Source organism: Rhipicephalus sanguineus, chromosome 6, assembly GCF_013339695.2.
Source record: "Rhipicephalus sanguineus isolate Rsan-2018 chromosome 6, BIME_Rsan_1.4, whole genome shotgun sequence".
NCBI classification, from domain to species: Eukaryota; Metazoa; Arthropoda; class Arachnida; order Ixodida; family Ixodidae; genus Rhipicephalus; species Rhipicephalus sanguineus.
In genome coordinates this window covers 106,553,091-106,574,566 of record NC_051181.1, presented here as the reverse complement: position 1 = coordinate 106,574,566, position 21,476 = coordinate 106,553,091, and the positions used below count along the sequence as shown (strand labels likewise).

The 21,476-nt window shown below is 47.9% G+C and overlaps 2 protein-coding genes across 4 annotated transcripts in view; both read left to right on the top strand.

Annotated features, from left to right (window-relative positions):
- The first annotated feature begins 8,261 nt into the window (after positions 1–8,261).
- Positions 8,262–21,476, top strand: part of LOC119396110 (sulfotransferase ssu-1) — a 24,324-nt gene continuing 11,109 nt past the window's right edge. The window contains exon 1 of one of the 2 annotated variants that reach the window (XM_049416912.1): positions 8,262–8,268. The gene's annotated coding sequence lies outside the window, so the exon portion shown is untranslated. Of the gene's footprint in view, positions 8,269–19,110; positions 19,198–21,476 lie in introns of those variants that run through there. The other variant, XM_049416911.1, reaches the window with a different exon arrangement.
- The window catches only part of LOC119396114 (sulfotransferase ssu-1), a 17,067-nt gene continuing 15,911 nt past the window's right edge, over positions 20,321–21,476 (top strand). Inside the window, exon 1 of one of the 2 annotated variants that reach the window (XM_049416914.1) lies at positions 20,321–20,558. In XM_049416914.1, the coding sequence (XP_049272871.1) occupies positions 20,357–20,558 (202 nt within the window). In that variant the 5' untranslated portion in view covers positions 20,321–20,356. The remainder of the gene's footprint in view (positions 20,559–21,476) is intronic. The other variant, XM_049416913.1, reaches the window with a different exon arrangement.

Sequence of the window (21,476 nt, the reverse complement as noted above, 5' to 3'; positions counted from 1 at the left end):
CTAAGAGAAAAAAAAAAAGCAAATGAAAGAAGAATGTTACGCGTGGTTTTAATAAAGAACAATGTATAGCGGAATTGAGGGGCCAGCTTCACTGGCTTAATGTCGCGAAGGTTGATGAAACAGCGACAGAGAAGCCTTCTCCGTCTCAGTGCTAAGCTTCACGAAACTTCACAACCATGCCAAAACATTTCGAAGCCACTAGATCGGTTTGTACAAGTTAAAGTGGTTGAGCGGTCTTTTATTTTTTTGTGCAAGCTAAAGTGGCTGAGCGTGTTCTTTTTGCGACGTCGTGGGAAATGTCTAGTCGTTCCTCAATCTCATTGAGATTGGGCAAAATCGGGGGAAATGGGTGGTACTTGTAGCCGTTACTCACCGCTCAAAGGTGGCATTTTAATGGCAAGCAAATAGTCCATACCCGCTAGGCTATTTATATATACATCTTAATTTTTAGTGGCCCGGAGGTGAGTAGTGGAGCTTGCCCAATTTCTGTGGCACATGCCCGTTAGGAGCTGCTCGGAACACAGAGTTTCCTGCAATGTTTACTAGAGGGAACTCTGGCGCTGCGATCGTTCAGCCACCATGGGAATCCGTACACGGATTTGCCTAATCTTCGTGCTTACGACTTCGAACGCACTTGTGGCTTTGTTTATTGCTGTGTTTTGGCGTTCGTTTCGGATAAAACAATGGACCGTTGTGAATTTCTTGAGCCGATTTGAATTGGAGAGCCTAAAAAGGTCAAGGTGGTGAGTTATGCTGCTGAACGTTTGCTGAACTTCGTCTTGCGACAGAGCGGATGCAGGCCATACGGAGCCAAACGGAATCGAAAGAGAGAAGCTTAGACAAATCCGTGTACTACCAATCATTCACACGCTGACTGAAGCTCCGTGCGTTGCGGCTCCCATAGACACTAGCGCCATAGTTCCCTCTAGCGTAGTGGTCCTCAAATGGGGTTCCGCGGAGCCGTATTAGGGGTTCCACGACGCCATCGCCCGCGAAAAAAAAAAACTTTTGGAGGCTAGTTTTGACCTATTCCCAATTCCAGGTTCTGCTGCAGGAACTGCAGCAAAAGCCTTTTCAACAAGAACTTCAGCCGGAAATGCGCTGCATTTCCTTCGCCTGTTCTGTCTTCCTTTTAGGCATAATACGGTAGCGAGTATCGGTCGAGTACTGCTTCACTGAGGCGAGTGTACAGGCAAGTACGCAAGCACTTACGTGCCTTTAGCTGAGGTACCACCTGCAAAGATCGGTAACTAATATGTTTAAATGATGGCTGTTGGACAATGTTTAGAACGAACATATTTTTCAAGTCGTTCTCTTCTATGGGACTGATTTTCTACATGAAGGAGCAGACAGAGTGTGCATGCCTCTTTTTCATATCTGTTGCTGGTATGTGGCATTAACTGAAGAGGGCGACAAATCTTCGTTCTCTGCTTCCGCAACCTTAGAACCAAAGGTGATCACGTTTTATTGGGATGACGTTGTCCATAACTGCTGTCACTTCGGAGCATCTTATGAGAAGTAAACGCCGGCACGCCTGAGAGCAGCACGACACAAGTACGCAAGCGCTCCGTCACATGGCTTTTTTTTATATCTCGCGCAATTTTTTTTTTTTTTTGCAACTCAGAAAAAAGGACTACGTGAGTCGTGAGATGTGTCCTATAGGAAAGAATTCGATCGGTGGTTTCTGAAGCTGCTCTACAAGTCTGCTTCATACTTCGGGCACTCGACCAGTAATTAAGAAGCTCGGTAAATAAACGTATATAATGAGTTAATGGGGGGAAAAATCTCACAGGATCCCTTATGCAATAGCCTCAGCCGACTCGAACGCGGAAGCCACCTTCTCTCTCTTCTCAGCCTATGTATTGATCCTCAAACGCCACCCTCCGAAAGTTTTCTGCACCTAACGGGGTTTTTCACTGCCTCCAAGATCGGAAGCATTGCAAGCTTTCTGCACCACACCTTGTTTTGCGCTGCCTCCGTGTTCGGCCCATGTTTGACCAAGCGACGGTGTCATGTGATGACGTCATCATGTGGCGTCACGATGACGTCACTAACTTTGGCGATCTGTGACGTCATGATGACGTTACACGGTGACGTCATCACGTGATGATGATGTTTTGCGCCACTCGTGTTGATGCCGCCGATCAGTTTTTGTGTTTCATGAGGCATCTAAGGCTTTCGACCTAAAGAATGCAGCCTCAGTAACTCTAGCCGAGTGAGATTAGTATGCTTTCGGTTCAATTCGCATCCGACGCGCCTTTCATTTTTACAGCGAAAGCTGTTATGAGATCATTTCACCGGCCGTTTTTGGCGCCGTAGTTGTCCGCCGCCGCCGCCGCCGCCGCCGCCGCTGCCGCCGCCGCCGCCGCCGCCGCCGGTGTCCGTAACCAGTATCGCTCGAAATAAGAAAAAAAACGAAATAAGAAAAAAACTCCAGGATGGAACGAGGTTCGAACCCGGGCCCTCTGCGTGGGAGCCCAGTATTCAACCTCTGAGCCATTCCGGTGCTTGGAACTGCTATGCAAAAAGGTCCTATACAGACTTCATGTCGGGAAGGAACCACCTTAGCATATGCAATATAGCGTGGTAGAGAGTAAAATAAGCACCAAGTGTCGCGCATCGCGTCGCACAACGCGAATTCTGTAACCAGGCGTCACACAATGCTAATTGCGCAATGAGTAGGTTGTTGAATGCTTCCAACCCATTACAAAGGACTCTGCCATAATTCTTCATCGTCGTCAGGCACAGCATCAACAAAGTGCGCATAATGCCTTACATGCGTTTAGCAGGTACCACGGCTCTTCGTAGAATGACGAAAAATGGCCCAGTGCCAGCTGCCCTACTTCTCAAACATTACAATGATTTATAGCGTAGTGGGTTTCTCGCAAGTGCACTTGTAGTGGTTGCCAAGGAAGCACATAAGCGCATGATCCATTTCCTCGGGGTCTCAGATAAATTACAGTGATTTAGAGCGTAGTGCGTTTCTCGCAAGTGCACTTGTATTGGTTGCCAAGGAAGCCCATAAGCGGATGTTCCATTTCCTCGGGGTCTCAGTAAAATTACAATGATTTAGAGCGTAGTGGGTTCCTCGCAAGTGCACTTGTATTGGTTGCCAATGAAGCCCATCAGGGCATGATCCATTTCCTCGGGGTCTCAGTAAAATTACAATGATTTAGAGCGTAGTGGGTTCCTCGCAAGTGCATTTGTATTGGTTGCCAAAGAATCTCATAAGCGCATGATCCATTTACTTGGGGTCTCAGTAAAGTTCTTCACCCCACCCTGTCTCTCTCCCACGGCAACGTATGTTATACAGCATGACGGGAGAGGGAAATAGCAACCGGGCGTCACCCACTGCAAATTACATAACTGCTGGGCCGTTTAAAGATTAAGTTAAAGATTAAAGATTTAAAGATAAAGCTGAGCCATAATTCTTCATCGTCATCAGTCGCCGCGTCAACAAAGTGCACATAATGACTTCCAGACGTGCGGCTGGTGCCTCGCTGCTCCGCAGAATGACGAATAATGGCTTAGTAGGTGCTTCGCAACTTCACAAAAATTGTGATTTATTGCGTAGTGGGTACCTTTCTAGTGTACTTGTATTGTAGCCCCAAGTGAGCTAGCTTACAACGGGCTCTAGAAACGCCGCTCTTCCAGCTTTCGCTGTGACTGTGCTGCGGTTTCAGCGCAGGCCTGGCGTTTTTTGTCTTGGCCCAAGTTACGTGGGACAACCTGTATAAGGCATAGATTTGCATAACAGCGCCACAGTGTCCTGCTGTACTTTTTCTCAGAAAATCCTACGGTAAGAACGCCGTGTACCAAACTTGAGAGTGCTTATACATTACACATCACTATAAAACTCGGAGAAGCCCACTCACCACAGCGCTCTTTCACCAAAGGATCGACACGCCGGCTTTTTTTCCTTCCGTCGCTTTAGTGTCGCCGCCACTCCCCGGCAGAGCCACGACTACGTCCGTATGTAGTACGTGTACGGCGTCGGTCGACTACTTCGATAGGTTTGCCACCTTGTTGCCAGCGTTCCGGGTAGACCAGCGACCGCCGGCGGCGTCCTACATTTGCAACGAGCGCCCGCCCTTCGCCGCCGCGTCAAGGACCCGCCGTTCGGCCCCTTGACAGATCGCGCCGGGTCAACAGATAACGCGTCGCGCGTTATCTGTTGACACTTTCTCGGCGATAGCCTGTTCTCGTTCTCATTTCCGGTGAAAGCGGGGCGTTTCTGGCTCTCTCAAACGACGCGGCCGCATAGCGATCATGGAGGTCTAGAAAAGAATTGCTGGAGCGGAAATTATGCCTCAAGAGTGAAGCCGTATACCCACCATAAGATGGCGGCCGCCGCGGCCATCTTAGTAGAGGCAGGATAAAACGTCAGCTACCGCCGTGGTCAGCGCCCTACAAGTTTGACGCATAGTGTACCATATCATATATATTTGATATGGCAAGTTTTTCCGGACGGCTATTGCTCACTGCACGTGTGTCCTTGTGTTGCTGGTTGCTTCAAGAAACCTCAAAGTCCTGACAAATTTTATTGGAGATCCAGTCATCAATACTCATCGCGATGTGTTACTTTCGTCGCGAACAACGACCTCTTATTTCAAAACTAACCTGTCATTTACAGTAACAGAATGAAGCAACTTCGTATTTTAGCGGGCACCACCCGAAAAGAGCAGGTTTGCGATATAAAGGCGCTGGCTTAATACTTTAGCCGGTAAGGCGATGTGAGGGCCACTGATCTCCACTGGAGGTCAGTGGTGAGGGCTTCCACTCCTGGTTTTTAAAACCTACTTGATACCGATCTTGCTTCCGTCCAGGATATTTGGAGCGAAAGAATTCTGCGTATAAACGCCTCGTTTGTACTCTACCCGCGCTGATAACGCGGCGCTGCACCCTCGTTAATCTCCGAAATTGATCGAGGATTGCGGAAGGGGGGGGGGGGTCTTTTGCTCAAATTTGACAAATACGTGTCGCTTTTACTTTTCAAACAATGTCGACAACGCAAGAAAAAAAAATATTGCCCTCTCTGCTGACACATTGATAAAACGCTAGAATGAATAGATATAAATCGCATGGGGCTATAAAACGGGACTGGCTCAATCAGGCGAGGCGGATATTTGCGTTGGCTGTTTGTCGCCATTTCGTTTAAAACAGAATGCTATTAGCATTATACATCACCGCAAAAGAGCCCCTTAACTTCTGTTAGTGATTTGCATGCATTTGCATGTGTATTGGCGCAACGCAATATATAATGATCGCTGACACGCCTCATTTGAAAGCCTGCAGTATGCTTGTCCTTGTCTATTATTTGGTTTCTTCCTCGTTCAAGGAGTCGCGAAAGGTTGTATCTTGAATCATTACATAGCCCAAGAGCTCAATATTTAACGTCCATCAATCTGCACCTAAACCATCAACCATGGAGTCATGCACATTGGCTGGTGGGCTTAACAGGTAAGGTGTCGCGCTGCTGAGTCCTGAGGACGCGGGTTCGATTACAGGTCGCGGCGGCCGGAGTTTGATGGGCGCGGAATGCAAGAACACCCGTGTATTTAGATAATAATTGTTGGCGTCCCACTACCACAATTTCGACCACCTGGTGTTCTTTAACGTGCACCTAAGTCTAAACACACGGAAGCACTTTGCCTCCATCGAAATGCAGCCGTCGCGGCCAGGATTCGATTCCGCGACCTTCGGGTCCGCATTCAAGCGCCATGACCCCAAGACCACCGCAGCGGGTTTGTACATAGACTTAGGTGCACATCGAAGAACCCCATGTGACCGAAACGTAATCCGAAGTGCCCCAGTGCGGCGTTCCTCATAGTAATATCGTGGTTTCGGCATGTAAAACCCTAGAATTATGAACTTTTTGTTAGGAACCACATTTCGTGACCGCAGGTTACATTAGAGGGACTGTTGGAAACAGGGGCGTAGCCAAGGGGAGGGGGGGGTTGGGGGGGTTCAACCCCCCCCCCCCCCCGAAATTTTTCAATTTTGCTTGCGTATATAGGCACGCACACATATAAACGCACGCACGAACATACATAAAGTATGGTTGAACCCCCCCCCCCCCGGAAAAAATTTCTGGCTACGCCCCTGGTTGGAAAGAAACAGTTTAAAAGTGGCTCGTGTACGCTTATACTTTGTGCGCCCATTTCGTTTTTCATCACCGCTTCTTCATTTTGTGCTTTCAGGATACTATATGATCCAATTTCCACCAGCACCGGTCTCGTATGACTTCCTGTTTTATCGCTGCCTGTCTACAGGGTACCGATTTCGCCGTGACAGCTTATTAACCGTCACATAGACTCGGCGACCGTGCTTGTATTCTGCGATTACGGCCTAACTGTAGCGCCCTTCTTGAGTATTGCAAGTAGTGACGCGTTATGTTATTTAAACGCCTGTTCTAGCAGCACAACGAAGCTTGCTTGGGCCTTCTAGGTTTTTAATAGTTTTACTAACTCCGGTAGCAATACAAAGTAGTCGATTCTTGTTACTGTGGAGAAAGGGTGTTGAAAAATTGGAGGACGCTTGAGCTTCGCCTCAAGAGTAGAACGCTGTAGCGTAATCGGACCCCGTGCGCATCGCCTTCTCAATCGCTAGTCTGGCTTCGTTTCTCGGTGCATGCCTCAAGCATACCGCAGGAAAAGGAGCGTCTCTGCGAGTAACATTGGTCGTTTAAAACTATTGTATAATGCCTACTGCAAGTACAGTAGCAAAGTGCCCCCTACGGCATCATTCTTATTTTTTTTAGATGCGAAGGCATCTTATGCTCGGGGCAGTGTCCGTTCTGCGTCGTCCGCACCCATGCTGCGCATGCGCCAACTCTCCCCCTCTCCTCGCGTGAGCGCGAGGTGGGGTGGAGGAGGTGGCGTGAGCGCTGCCTCCGCTCGTTTCTCCTCTCCCGTTTCGCTCTCTCCGCCACAGCTGTGCGCTCGAATATAATACGGCACGCGCTTGCTCCCGTCGCACTCTCCTTCGCAACGGCGCTATGGACGCTCGCGAAGCTGAACGTAAACGGCAAAGCCGGCAAGCGAATCTCGAAGCTGCGAGGCTGCGAAAGCGCGTGTTCAATGTGCTTCTGACATTCTGTCTCTGTGCAACGGTGTGCGAAAAGCCATGAACAACGTCAACGTCGGCGGAGCAGAGGAAGGCTCGGGAAGCCGAACGTAAACGTCAGCGTCGGCAAGCGGTAATTCAAACGCCTCGGCAACCACCGTCTCATAAGTCACATAAGAGAAACGGAAACTCGATGCGCATCCCCTCCTCCCCCCCCCCCCCCCGCGATGCTTTCGCATTTCACCATGGTTGCCCGTAGGGGGATATGATGTGTAATTTTTTTTTTTTGCGAATCAGCGAAGTAGCCACTACGCGTCCATACGAAGTTAATGCGTCCGTTTCTTTTCTCGTCTCTGCTAAACTTTGTCAGGCGTCAATCCAGCGTGTTTAGAAATTTAGCATTTATATTGGGATTCACAAGGAACAAAGTTTTCTGATTTTGATAAATGATACTACTCGCATTATGTTCTCGGCTTTTCGTATTAATAACGCTATCTTCGTCTTCGGGTGAACTACACTGACGTGGCAGGTCTCAAGCATTTTTTTCCCGTGAAGCAGCCTCATGCGGTCGCCATGTGTTGAAACGTAACCGTAGAGTAAAAACACTATGTTTCATAATCGGTCGGCGTCCCTATTTTAGCCATACTGGAGATCGGTATCGACATGTTTCTCGATACAGACGGTACGATTTTCCATGCGATGCGACGTCCGACACGGCGGTGGGGTAACAGGAATGGTGACCTTTCATAGCATCGGACAGCCACCATTTCCTCTCCCCCACCGCCGTGTCGGCCGTCGCATCGCATGGAAAATCGTACCGTCTGTCTCGCGCTTTATGCCGAATCCCCCTCAGAAGCAACCCATATACGAGCTAGAGGAAGAGCCTCCTTTCAAATGGCAGCGTTAGCTGGCTGACATATACCACCCCCCCCCCCCATCCCCCCCATCCACCTGCCCTTGCAAGACTAAACTTGGTGACTGCGGTCCGTTAGCTATGATGAGTTTTGGGCGAGGAGGACAGGTCTGACAAGCAGCGCGTGCGCGTTCCGCTTTTATAGAATCTGCGAAACGGCTTGCAATGTGCGTGCATGTTGCTTGGATGTGTGGCGTCGTCGAACAAGTTCTGCGTGTTTTAGGTCCACCTGTGGAATATTTTTTTCTTTCATTGCGGTGTGAGTCAGCAAAAGTTAGCGGGAAGCCACTGTGCCGTTTTACAGCGAAAGCTGTTATGAGATCATTTCACCGGCCGTTTTTGGCGCCGTAGTTGTCCGCCGCCGCCGCCGCCGGTGTCCGTAACCAGTATCGCTCGAAATAAGAAAAAAAAAACGAAATAAGAAAAAAATTCAAGGATGGAACGAGGTTCCAACCTGGGCCCTCTGCGTGGGAGCCCAGTATTCAACCTCTGAGCCATGCCAGTGCTTGAAACTGCTTTGCAAAAAGATCCTATACAGGCTTCATGTCGGGAAGGAACCACATTAGCATATGCAATATAGCGTGGTAGAAGAGTAAAATAAGCACCAAGCGCCGCACAACGCGAATTCTGTAACCAGGCGTCACACAATGCGAATTGCGCAACGAGTAGGTTCTTGAATGCGTCCAACCCATTACAAAGGGCTCTGCCATAATTCTTCATCGTCATCAGGCACAGCATCAAAAAGTGCGCATAATGTCTTACATGCGTTTAGCAGGTACCAACGCTCTCCGTAGATGACGAAAAATGGCACAGTGCCTGTTGCCCTACTTCTCAAAAATTACAATGATTTATAGCGTAGTGGGTTCCTCGCAAGTGCACTTGTATTGGTTGCCAAGGAAGCCCATAAGCGCATGATCCATTTCCTCGGGGTCTCAGTAAAGTTCTTCGCCCCCCCCCCCGTCTCTCTCCCACGTCAACGTATGTTATACAGCATGACGGGGGACGGAAAGAGCGACCGGGCGTCGCCCAATGCAAATTACATAACTGGTGGGCCGTTTAAAGATTCCAACCCATTACAAAGGGCTGAGCCATAATTCTTCATCGTCATCAGTCGTCGCGTCAGCAAAGTGCACATAATGCCTTACAGAGGTGTAGCTGGTGCCTCACTTCTCCGCAGAATGACGAATAATGGCTTAGTAGGTGCTTTCCAACTTCACAAAAATTGTGATTTATGGCGTAGTGGGTACCTTTCTAGTGTACTTGTAGCCCCAAGAGAGCTTAACGGGCTCTAGAAACGCCGCTCTTCGAGCTTTCGCTGTGACTGTGCTGCGGTTTCCGCGCAAGCCTGGCGTTTTTTTGTTGTACTTTTAAGTACGGGAAAAGGAAACAGCTGTCTGCAGAAGTATGCGACGCGCGTCATCGAACGCGGAGTGTTTGCGGCTGCGGACTTTTCAAGTTACATCATTTGTGTTGCGTTACAGGTGCAATACATCTAGAATGGCCAGTACGCCACGCCGTCAAATGGCAATCGGGTATGACCAGATTGGCGAACAAACATATGCAAGCGGACAAGTGCGGCCCTGTCCCGTAAGTACGAAACATCAAAGCGCCACTCGTTGGCTAGCGTATCTGCGTAAGCCACCTGTGTTGTTCCCACTTCCCTTTAGTTATTATATCGTAATATGGTGTGTTTGATCTAATGATGAGCTCGTAGCTCGCCCCGACACGGTGATCGCTGCAGTTGATGTAGCGGTATTCCCATAGATGAGAAATCCCTCACCTCACAGCGGGGTAACCCGCATCATGCATATAAATTGCGCTCCGCACCGGCCCTGTAAACCCTGAACATCAGATAATTCACAGGCGTAGCAGGTGTGTGTGTGTGTGTGTGTGTGTGTGTGTGTGTGTGTGTGTGTGTGTGTGTGTGTGTGTGTGTGTGTGTGTGTGTGTGTGTGTGCATAGACGGAGAGATTTCATTTGACCGGAGGGGGCGGGGGCCCAACTCGCTCTTCCACATTTCTCTCTCTCTATATATATATATACACACACACACACACACATATATATATATATATATATATATATATATATATATATATATATATATATATATATATATATATATATATATATATATATATATATATATATATATATATATATATATATGAAAGTGGAAATTTTTAAGGGCTCGTTTTTCTTTGTTATACACAATATTAATGAGAACTAACAGACAAAAATGCCAAGGAAAGTATACGGGAGGTTATTAGTAGTAAATTATACAGCATGACGAGAGACGGTGTATATATATATATATATATAGGGAGAGAGAGAGTGCAACCTCTTCCAAATTAAAGAATTTAATGTAAATTTAGTCTCTTAGGTGCCCGCGATATCATAATGAAGATATGTAAGTGGAAGGCCCTAGATTTATTTTTCAATTTACACAAAGACATCGAGCCACCTCGTAACTCTTTGCTCGAAGCGAAAAAGGTCGCGTAAGCGACCTTTTTCGTTGACTCGTTGACTGCGTCGCGTAAAATCGATTCACGCAATGCGTCGGGTTAGGCTTTACTTTGTTAAAACATGCGCCACACAGGAGAGAGTAGGCTAACGCTATCACGGGAAGCTTTAATTATATGCCAGTGAGTTCAATTCAAGATGGCCGAAAGTAATTCTGAGATGGTAGCAAATACCATTTGCTACCACTACACTTTGTGCGAAGCTGCGGTTATGAATCTGGACGAGTAATGGAGTTGCTCATTGGTGGCCGAACTTTTAGTAAAACCCTTTACTGATAAATCAAAACTGCGTACAATGTTTTCTCGGCACTTTTATAAGCAGGCATGTCGAAGGGTACCAATATGTAGGCAACCAAGAAATTCCCCGTTTTTTTATTGGCGAGTAAGTTTGTGCGAAAGCGTTCACTGACTGACTGTGTCGGGATTGCTTTGTATTCTCAGTATCATTTTTGTGTTCTCAAAACCATTCGCTACGGGGTTCACGACAATTAGAGCGCAGCTCTTAGGCATCCGTTCCTGCGTTGAGCAGCATCGCCGTTGGCGTCAGCGGCGCAACCGATAGCGCGAACGAGGACGAAAGAGAGCGAACGCGGAGTCTGTCGATATCACGAGATACTGGCCTCTAACCTCGCTTTCTTCCTGTGTCGCACGCGGTGGCCCCTCGGTCGGAGCTCGTGCGCATGCAGGGCTGTCACGTGCACTGCGGCTGGCTTCGCTTGTCGTAACGGGGCTGTGGGCATTTCACTTGGTTCGCGACAGCTGCAATGCACAGAGTATATAGTGTGCGTAGCACTGGAGCGCTGGCAGTTTCTGTGGCAATATGTAACGTATGTTACATTGCTGCAACTGCGGATAGTCGAAACTTCAGACACAGCTGGCGTTGCCCGAACACGAGGCTGCGCTCAGCGAATTAGGCAGTATCGTAATCGCCGGTGAATTTTTTCATTTGTCATAGCTTAAGTCGTCGCTTCAGTTGTTCATCAGCACAACATATTATGCACGTAAAAATCCGGTTGAGGGGCATTTTTCCATTGAATGTTTGACTTGTCACTGGCCCATGTGCCGAACTTTAAATGGCTGAAATGAAAAAGAAGCGGGCATAAACAGCCTCCGCCCTCCTGTGAAATAGCTGCCAGAAAGGACGACTCGGGGACCTAAGCCCAGCTCTTAAAAAATACCCTGAGCGCTCTGCCCCCCCATGAGGCACTCCGGGGGGGGGGGGGGGGGGCTAAGCCCCCCAGCCCCCCCGTACTCTCCGCCTATGTGTGTGTGTGTGTGCGTGTGTGTGTGGGGGGGGAGTGATGCCCCGAAATTTTTAATTTTGCATATATATATATATATATATATATATATATATATATATATATATATATATATATATATATATATATATATATATATATACGCTCACATACAAACGTACGCACAAACATGCATAAGATATGCTTCAACGCAACGCGAAAAAATTTCTAGCTACGCCCCTGCAAAGATTACTGCATTAAAAGGAAGCGGCGGCATCCTTGTGGTGAGGTCACAACTTCCGTAAAATAGCGTTGTGTATCGTAAAAGATATGCGGTACGAAGGTCTCGCATAAGAATGAAAAAATAAAGAAGACAGTTCTCGTCACTTCATGTGTGGGGCAACTTTTTCTTGCTACCCAAGGCAGACAATTTTTTACGTGGTCAAGAACCCTATACGACCAGTCACGCAGCGACATAGAGAATAGTTAATTCTCGCCGAAGTAACAAAATAGAAACCATGCTGTGATCCTCGTCTATAGTGCTTCATGAACTGCTAATTTGCTCCTTAGCTTTGCGAACAACAACGAGAATATGGCAAAAACAGTACGTTAGATACTGAGTTATTAAGAAAAACTCACAAGTCACCTCGGAGGCCGATCATAGGCTGAAGCAAAGCGCAACATCGGGTGCACTGCTTGCCTCACCGACAGAACAAACTCTCTAGCCATCTTCATCTTATCGCTGCCGAAAGCCAATCAAATATCGCGATACTCAAAAAAAGAAAAAAAAAACCCGCTCAGGCTCGTCAACAACAGTATCGTTTTTATGCACCAGCGACCGCCCGTGAACAGCTGCGATTCCGCCCGCACCTGTTGGCAGTAAACGAGCGAGTAATAAGCAGTCACTTCTTGGGAGGTAATAGACAAGATAGACCAAAGTTTGAGCGCCACAACAGATGCCGTCCGCGACACAAAATCGAGACTAACCACTGTGCGCTCAAGCACGACCACATGTGCGGGTGGTAGCCGATGCTGCAGCATAAGAAAACCGTGAGAAAACAAAACAACAACAACTCACAGGGTTCTTTATGCATTGGCCTAAGACGAATCGAAGACGAAAGCCATCTTTGATCTTGCCACGCCCCCTTCCGAAAGTTTTCTGCACCTAACGATGTTTCGCGCGGCCTCCAGGATCGGAGGCATTGCAAGCTTTCTGCGCATCAACTGGTTTTGCACTGCCTCCGTGATCGGCCTACCTTTGGCCAAGCGACGATGTCATATGATGACGGCATCACGTGACATCACGTCATGTTACGTCACAGTGACGCCATGATGAAGTCACAAATTCTGGCGATCTGTGACGTCATTATGACGTCATGACGTGATGATTTTTTTCCCTCACTAGTGTTGACGACGACGCTGCCGACGGTCCATTTTCGCGTTTGATGAGGCATCTAAGGCTTTCGCCTACAAAAAAATAAAGAAAGAAATGCATTGTATTCCCGAAGGGTGCCAGCACTTACATGCCCTGCAAAAACGATGTTGAAATATTTGCGCGTTTTTGCAACAGAAAGACAGTGCCGAAAACATATGAGAAATACCATTTGCGGCACGTTCGCGCCGCCGTAAATTAACAGAATAGACCCTCAAAGAAATAAACCTTTTCAGGACGTTTCGCAGACTCATTTCCTACCACTGCATTACCTCATACAAAATTCAGCATGCAAAAAAAAAGAAAAAAAAATTGGCCGCGTATCTGCGTGCTTCGCTGCAAATGTCGTGTAAAGACGATAGAAGAGGCGCTGTGTGAGATATGGACGCCATCTGGCAATACGTCGGGAAACATGAGTGCTGTGTTGCGTGCTGGTAGTCCCGGCGCAGCAGCAGGCGAAGACCGGCGGTGACGCCAGCCAGCCCGAAAACGCGGTTTGGCGCGAAGCGCTGAAGCAGAGAAACGTCCGCACTCAACGAGTACTCTCCACACACTCTTTTATTTACACGTCGCCTGGGTAAAACAGGAACGCCAGAGCGGCGCCCACAACCGGCAGCCTGAAGGCCGCCCACAACGCTGCTTTTTCAGTTTTTAAATATTTTTTTTCACCTTCTTGGCCTTCTCAAAACTGAAGTTTTTCAACACCAACCCATGGCATTCGTACAGTGCAATACAGAACCGAAACCGAAACACAACAATGAGCTCGTGCGAAGGGCACGGAGGAAGGCAAATTTCAGCGCAGTCGCATTTTCAGCTTTGTTGAAACAGCGCTCACTAGACGACGACGAAGTAAAAGAAGGCACAGGACAGGCGCTGCCTGTCCTGTGCCTTCTTTTACTTCGTCGTCGTCTAGTGAGCGCTGTTTCAACAAAGATGAACGCATACCAACTCGCTCAAGCTTCCATTCTTATGCATTTTCAGCGCAGCTTAAGAAACTAGGGTCCTTAAAATTACGTATGTATGCATTTTCTATTAAAGCAACACGCCACCTAATACTTACCTAGTGATGTTGCACCTCAGATATGCATGATATTTACTTTTTGATCGACAACGTTCACAAGTATGAACAGCCGTACCAGTTCAAGACGGCTGGCCCTTGGGCAAGTGGTTCAACTTTGGCCGAGTGGCTGAATCGAGGGACGTGCCGACAAACAGAAAGACAGACAGACAGAAAGACAGACCAAAATTTCTGCGTTTAAGTTCCCCCAAGAAAGACTATCGTCTTTAAAAATCCCCACTGCAAGTGCAGCCGCACGTACACCTGTCATGCAAACGCGAAGCTTCTCACAAGCCAATGGGTTGCCAGACCAGAGATGGCTCCGCCTCCAAGGCAATATTAGAATCACTGTATATGCTACCTTCAGGTAGCAGAGTAGCGCATAGGTCCGGCTAGCAACCACAGCTCTGCGGTGAGGTCGCACTTCGTTTTTGCAGGCGACAAGCCTACCGTGTCGCCGGTTAGCCTGCCTGGCGTGTCGAAGACCGGCGATAAACATTGGCTGTTGATGGCTAGTGTTATTCAGTTCGCTGCAGCGGCGGCGTCGAGAAATAAGAAGCGGCAGCTTCTCTGCAATGCATGGTTGCTAGCGGCGTTGGAAGACAGATGCGCAACTCTGCTACCTAAAGGTAGCATATACAGTAACTCTAAGCAATATGGGCAATATGGCGGCGTCTATGAAAAAAAAAAAAGATGTATAGATAAAAAAATTGTCACGTCTTAATCATTAAGAAAAGGCAAATAGTTACATAAAAACGAGATTCACTCCTTTAACACCTCTCCGCTGCGAAATGAAATTTAGTACGCTAGCTATAAATAATGACTTGAATAATTAGTATACCCTAAAGGACAGTTCGCGCATTTCGAAGGACAGGGGTTCTGTTGGGGGGGTGTTCTATTTTCAGCGACCTTTACTCGAAATCTCACTGAAAACTAGCACAAAAGTACGTTAACTAGCCGTAATTTCGCTCATTTAAGAAGTGTCACAAATGAACATTCTGTGCTTGCGACAGAAGAGTGGGTAAGCTAAGTATGTTTTTAAGAGCGTATTTCGGGACTTCCTGGAAAACTGTCCAGAAGACCATTTATGAAGAGTGCTCAAATTGTTTTTTTTTTTTGTTTGTTTGTTCAGAATCGAAGGACTCTGGCAGCATCGATGTGGCTGCTACACTTTGCGTATCGCGTATCGTGTCCTATCTCGAACGAGTCCGGTATCTTGTTCAGCCACAAGGACAACACCACAAGAGATTACGGAAGCTCGGTTTATCAATATGGAAGAACGCTCGCGCGACTGGTGTCCTTCGGTCACACTTGCGCCCAATGGAGTCGCAGTCGTTACTGGTACTGCTGGCCACTTAGGTGATTTCGCACAAACAATGAAACTAACGGCAGGAATAGAGCGCTGAAACATTATTGTTGATAGCGTAATGTACAATCTTCAGACATTTCGAGTCTGAAGAAATTTGTTCGAACCTTTGGGTGGACTTCGTTCTGATGAAGGGTGGGGAAGGTGTTGGGGGGCGGGGGAGGGGCGCTCATACGCTGTCGACCCGAAGGCAGGGTGGGAATGGGGGTGCTGGAATCCGAACTATTGGTACACTAAAGAAAATGAAAAAAAAAAAATTCTTGAATATGGGTTGCCGTTGCAGCCAACGTTTCAACAGGCGGTCTTGTCTTCTTCAAAGCTTCAGGTTGCAGCCTTGAGAAAGTCGAGTCCGCTTGTCGAAACGTCGGCTTCAGCGACACCCCGTATTCAAGAATTTTTCATTTCTTCAGGCCTCCATGTTCCCTGGAACTTCTGCCTTTTTGGTACTCTGAGGGTGGCACACAACATAAATCCGTAATTTTTGTGATAAAAATATGGAAATTTACGTACGCAAGGTGTTGCGGCCGAAGGATGAGGATGAAGGGGGCAGTAGCGAGGGCACACCTATCCCGTACGGTGAAGATGAAGATCAGTATATTTATTAACTTGCACTTTCAAACCGTGGGGTAAGAAATGGCGCCTTACCTGTTTGTTTTCTGATCAGCTGTTATGGCATCTATATTGAGCCTAGCATTTTCGGCTATCCCTGGATGATCTTTTCTTTCTTTTTTTTTCGATGGTATACATTTGTATGTTATTCAAACGTATATCTATATACGATTCAAACCCATATTTATATATTGCTCAAACATATATATTTCTATATTATGCAAACCCATATTTCTGTATTGTAATGTAACCTGATGCTCATCCGCAGCTGTCGCCCAGGAGGCCTCAAGATGCGGCTACGTGCGACATGATGGGATAGATTATCGCTACGAGGTCTGGTAATACGCTGACGCTGGCGCAACACTTCAATGGCACCGAGAGTAGTCACCGTAAAGTTGAATTCATGGGCTTGGGACGGCGCGCGACGTTAGTTGCCGGTTACGAAAGCTCGCAAGCTGTGGTTCGAGCAGACAAGCCTGCACGTTCCGCATCGCTGAAAGCGTAACGACTTCGTCCGCTCGCTGGTGTTCCTTGAGTTACGGCCGCGCGCTTCGTCAGCTTGACATCGATTACGCGGTGGGTAATAGCTCCTGTAATGATTATACCTAAATAGTGTCCGTTTGCGGACACCAGATGTCTCCGAGACGCACTTCTTTCTCTACTCTTATACGCTAGCAGCTTTGTTGCCATGGTTATAGGACGAATATAACTATATCCACACATACCCGGACATTGTCAGTGTCTTTACCTATTCGTCTGAATTCCTAGCCAAGAAATGGAGTCGTCGCTTTCTCAATTTAGGCGGTTGATTTCCAGTAATAATAATTTCTTTTTGCGTTATTAAGGCCATTCTACGTAAAGTGGAAGAGGAAGAGGAAGGTATATAACAGCTGCATCTTACCGGTACTTACCTACGGAGCAGAAACCTGGAGACTTACAAAGAGGGTTCAACTTAAATTGAGGACGACGCAGCGAGCGATGGAAAGGAAAATGATAGGTGTAACCTTAAGAGACAGGAAAAGAGCAGAGTGGGTCAGGGAACAAACGGGGGTTAAGGACATCATAGTTGAAATCAAGAAGAAAAAATGGATATGGGCCGGGCACGTAGCACGTCGGCAGGATAACCGGTGGTCATTAAGGGTAACTGACTGGATTCCAAGAGATGGCAAACGCGTGAGGGGGAGACAGAAAATTAGGTGGGTAGATGAGATTAAGAAGTTTGCAGGTATTACGTGGCAGCAGAAAGCACAGGACCGGGTTGATTGGCGGAACATGGGAGAGGCCTTTGCCCTGCAGTGGGCGTAGACAGGCTGATGATGATGATGATGACGTAAAGTGGGTCATTCGCTGCCTAAACTACTTGGTACGCTGCCCGCAGCAACGGCGCCACAGTCCACTGCGCACAGAAGCGTATCTGTATACTTACCGGGCGGCAAGGTGTAATGCTTCTGACAGAGTGTGTATGCGACTGCTGCGATCATGTATGACAGCGTTGCTAGAAGTAGAAGGGAGACAGTGGCGAATGGATGACAGCCGCAATAAATTCACCAGGTTCAACGTGCGCCATGCGTCGGACGTGCAGGTAGTTTCCTTGGTGTATCGATGTTTCAAATTGCATACGGGCACTCAGGAACACTCCCACTGCACTTTATTTGTATTGTAGGGTAGACTAGTCTTGTAGTTATATTGTCGTTTAGCAGGACGAAAGAAAAGTTACTCGATAGACTGCAACATGAAGCTTTTGTTAGTAGGTTCATGGTGCCCAATCATCGTATATAGAGGTCGAAGACTAGGTAATGAACACACACACACACACACACACACACACACACACACACACACACACACACACACACACACACACACACACACACACACACACACACACACACACACACACACACACACACACACACACACACACACACACACACACACACACACACACACACACACACACATCTATCTATCTATCTATCTATCTATCTATCTATCTATCTATCTATCTATCTATCTATCTATCTATCTATCTATCTATCTATCTATCTATCTATCTATCTATCTATCTATCTATCTCATATTGGCGGGCAATGGCAGCTTTTTGCGACATTCGCCCCATGCTTGAGCTATGTGAGGCCCTCAAAGTCGATGGGAATTTTCGCAACCCGTCTTCATCTAAATGCCGCTTATACATATTAAGTGCAGGGCGTCCCCTTGTGCGGGCTTGTTCGAGCAAGCTGTGTAATGAGACGCTTTTCGATTCATCCGAAGGCTAAAAATATCCGCAATGATAGCTCTCTCCTCGCATCGATGTACGTGTATTCGGCATCGTCACGTGCACGCGTTCCAAGTTGGCACCGCACTCGAGAAGCCATCACGTTAAGTGTTCCCGCTGCACTTCCTGCCCAATGGCACTAATAAAAAAAAAAGCCTGTCCCTCGCGGCATCGGCCATCCCCACGCGCTCCGTCCGCACCTCGAATGAGTCGCTGCATCAGACGGCGCAGCGAGAACGTTGCGTTGCCAAGCGCGAAGGTTGCGCCCGCCCGCATGACTGCATAACCGTTGGCCATCATGCTCTACAGCCGAGCGTCGACCTATTATCTAAAGGACTCCGTTGACGCCCTGCACTCTCTCTCTCTTTTTCTTTACGTGCATGCTACTTTACAGACTGAGAAAGAGAGAGAGGCTTCAAGGCCTTCGGAACCGGGAAAGAAAAAAAAACAGAAAACCTGTTGCCTGGCGTTTTGTTGAGGCCAGATACCTCCGCGTACTATCGGCTCTCGCTTTCTCCGAGTCGCGGTGTAGAAAGTCGCGCCGTCGCTTCGTCCTCCCTCGGACGCTGTCACGGCTGATACGAGGTCCACGGAAGGAGGACGTCGCAGTGTTTGCCTGACGGTGAGTCGTACGCCCTATCTCTCGCTCGTCTCGTGCAGCGAGGTTGCCTGCGAGTAGCACAGTTTCGAAGTAGCAGCCCACTGCGGGAAGCCGAGGTATGGCAATGCTTTCTCACTGTAGCGCGCGCGGGCGCTGTATACGAACCCTGAACGGCACGGGGAAACTGTAATCCAGCCGAAATAACAGATCCTTAAAGTGACGAAGGTTGAGCGGCAAGAGTAGCGGTGTTCTTAGGGCATTAAGCGTTACAGCGGGCAAAGGGTAATCCACTCTCACTCAAAGCCACTAGCTCAGCGGGCAACGGCGAGCGGTGTACCGCGGTCGGATGAACCTGCGGCACCTGCTTCACATTTAACAAACGCAAGTACCCTGATAGTGCCTTATTCTCTCTTCTTTCTTTCTTTTAATCCCTTCATCCCTATCCCCCAGTGTAGGGTAGCAAACCGGACGCGCGTCTGGTTAACCTCCCTGCCTTTCATTCATTTCCTTCCTCCTCCTCCAAGCTGCGCAGGCTGCGAGGGTCAGTGACAGAACTAAAAGGCTTTGTGAGGGCAACTGCACAAGCTGTGAATATTCGGCACTTGTTAGTGCCGAGTAATCACAGCTATTGACAGTGTATATGACGATATAACAGCGTCATTATCTCAGGATGCTACTTACTCTGCGCCATGACTTGTTTGGTGCCGATAAGTACGGAGCATTTAGAGCAGGTTTGTGACTTTCTAAAGTCCTAGACGTCAGTGATGCTGCCGTGATGATAATCTCTTGAAGACGCATGCTTGGCATGCACATGCGAACTATAACGCGGCTTTGTAAAATGCGAGTACGAGTTATCGTTTCCGAGGTGCAATAGTCGCAAAGGTACGTAACTCAGTTGTCGTAGTTTTAGTGCAACGAGCGACTACGGTACGCGTCATGAACAAGCAACGATTTACTTTTCGTGTGGATATTCCAAAACATTTCAGAACACACGGACGCAACGAATGCATTATTTCGATCCAATTAGTAGAATCAACGGCCATCCGTTGAAGAAAAAAAAATACGTAGCACGAATTCATCGTTCCAGGAAGCCAAGTTATCGATGGTGCGTTTGTTAAAAGCAATTTGGCAACCGCAATTGACAGTGCAAGCGTAAGTATGAAACTTGTCATTTGAAGCACTTGTCTGATATGAAAGCCTATGATCGAAAAAAACAAAACAAAACAAACGCATTGGTTTGTTTCGCAGCGACAGGACTTGAAGACCGAAGCAGCGATGAAGGACAGGGACAGGCCGTTCTATAAAATTTTCCATAACCACCGGATTCCCGGAGCGTTTTCGGAGGAGACACTCGGAGGATTTCTACGCTACCAGCCGGCAGACGACGACATATTCATCGTGACCTTCCCCAAATGTGGCACCCACTGGGCCCACATGATGCTCTCCAAGACCCTGCAGGTCTGCCGAGGCCTGCCGCCTAGACCATTCATCCTCGCAGAGCGAGATGGCGTGGACGCCATCTTGTCAGCACCGCGACCCCGAGTCGTCTGCGCTCACCTCCCTTTTCGTCTTACGCCCCGAAATGAGCGGACCAAGTACGTGTACGTGGCGAGGAACCCGAAAGACTGCTGCGTTTCGTTTTTCCATCATACGAGGTCGCTTTCCAGCTACGGGTTCAAGGACGGCTTCTTCGAGGAGTACTTCGAGATCTTTCTGGAGGGCCTGACGGACTTCGGCAACTACTACGAGAACTTGAAATCATGGTACGCTCGCAAGGACGACCCGAACGTCTTGTTCATGACGTATGAGTCAATGAAGTTTGACACCAGAGGTTCGGTTATAAAGTTGGCCAGGTTTGTGGATGAGCAGCTTGCCGTTGCGCTGGAAGAAGATAACGACAGGATGAAGTCTGTCTTGCACGCTTGCAGCGTGGAAAGCATGAGGAAGGAACTTCAGGGATCCTTAATAAGGAGAGGCGTTGTAGGTGACTGGAAGAACTACATTACGCAAGAACAGTCGCAAAGGATAGAAGAGAGATTCATGCAGGAAATGAAGGGAACGGATATACCTGACCTCTGGAAGGACGTTGACTGGAAACTTCCTGACCGAACGGCGCCTGAAGACTTTGACGAATATTTCTGAAAGCTTGATGCTGGAGCAAGGTCGCAAAGAGAAAACGAAATTGCGTCCTAAGTGGCTTACATTGCAGGACGATACCCGTAACACAGACGCTTCGTGGCAGATAGGTCTACATAGTGTATGATATGTGCAATTGTACTATTGTATTGAGAATGTTTGACGGGCGAAATACTGCTACGAATTTATTATCAGTATTTCGAGAAACTCTTTCTGGAATTGTTAGTTTTATGTACATCCTTACGTCTTTGTATTTTCG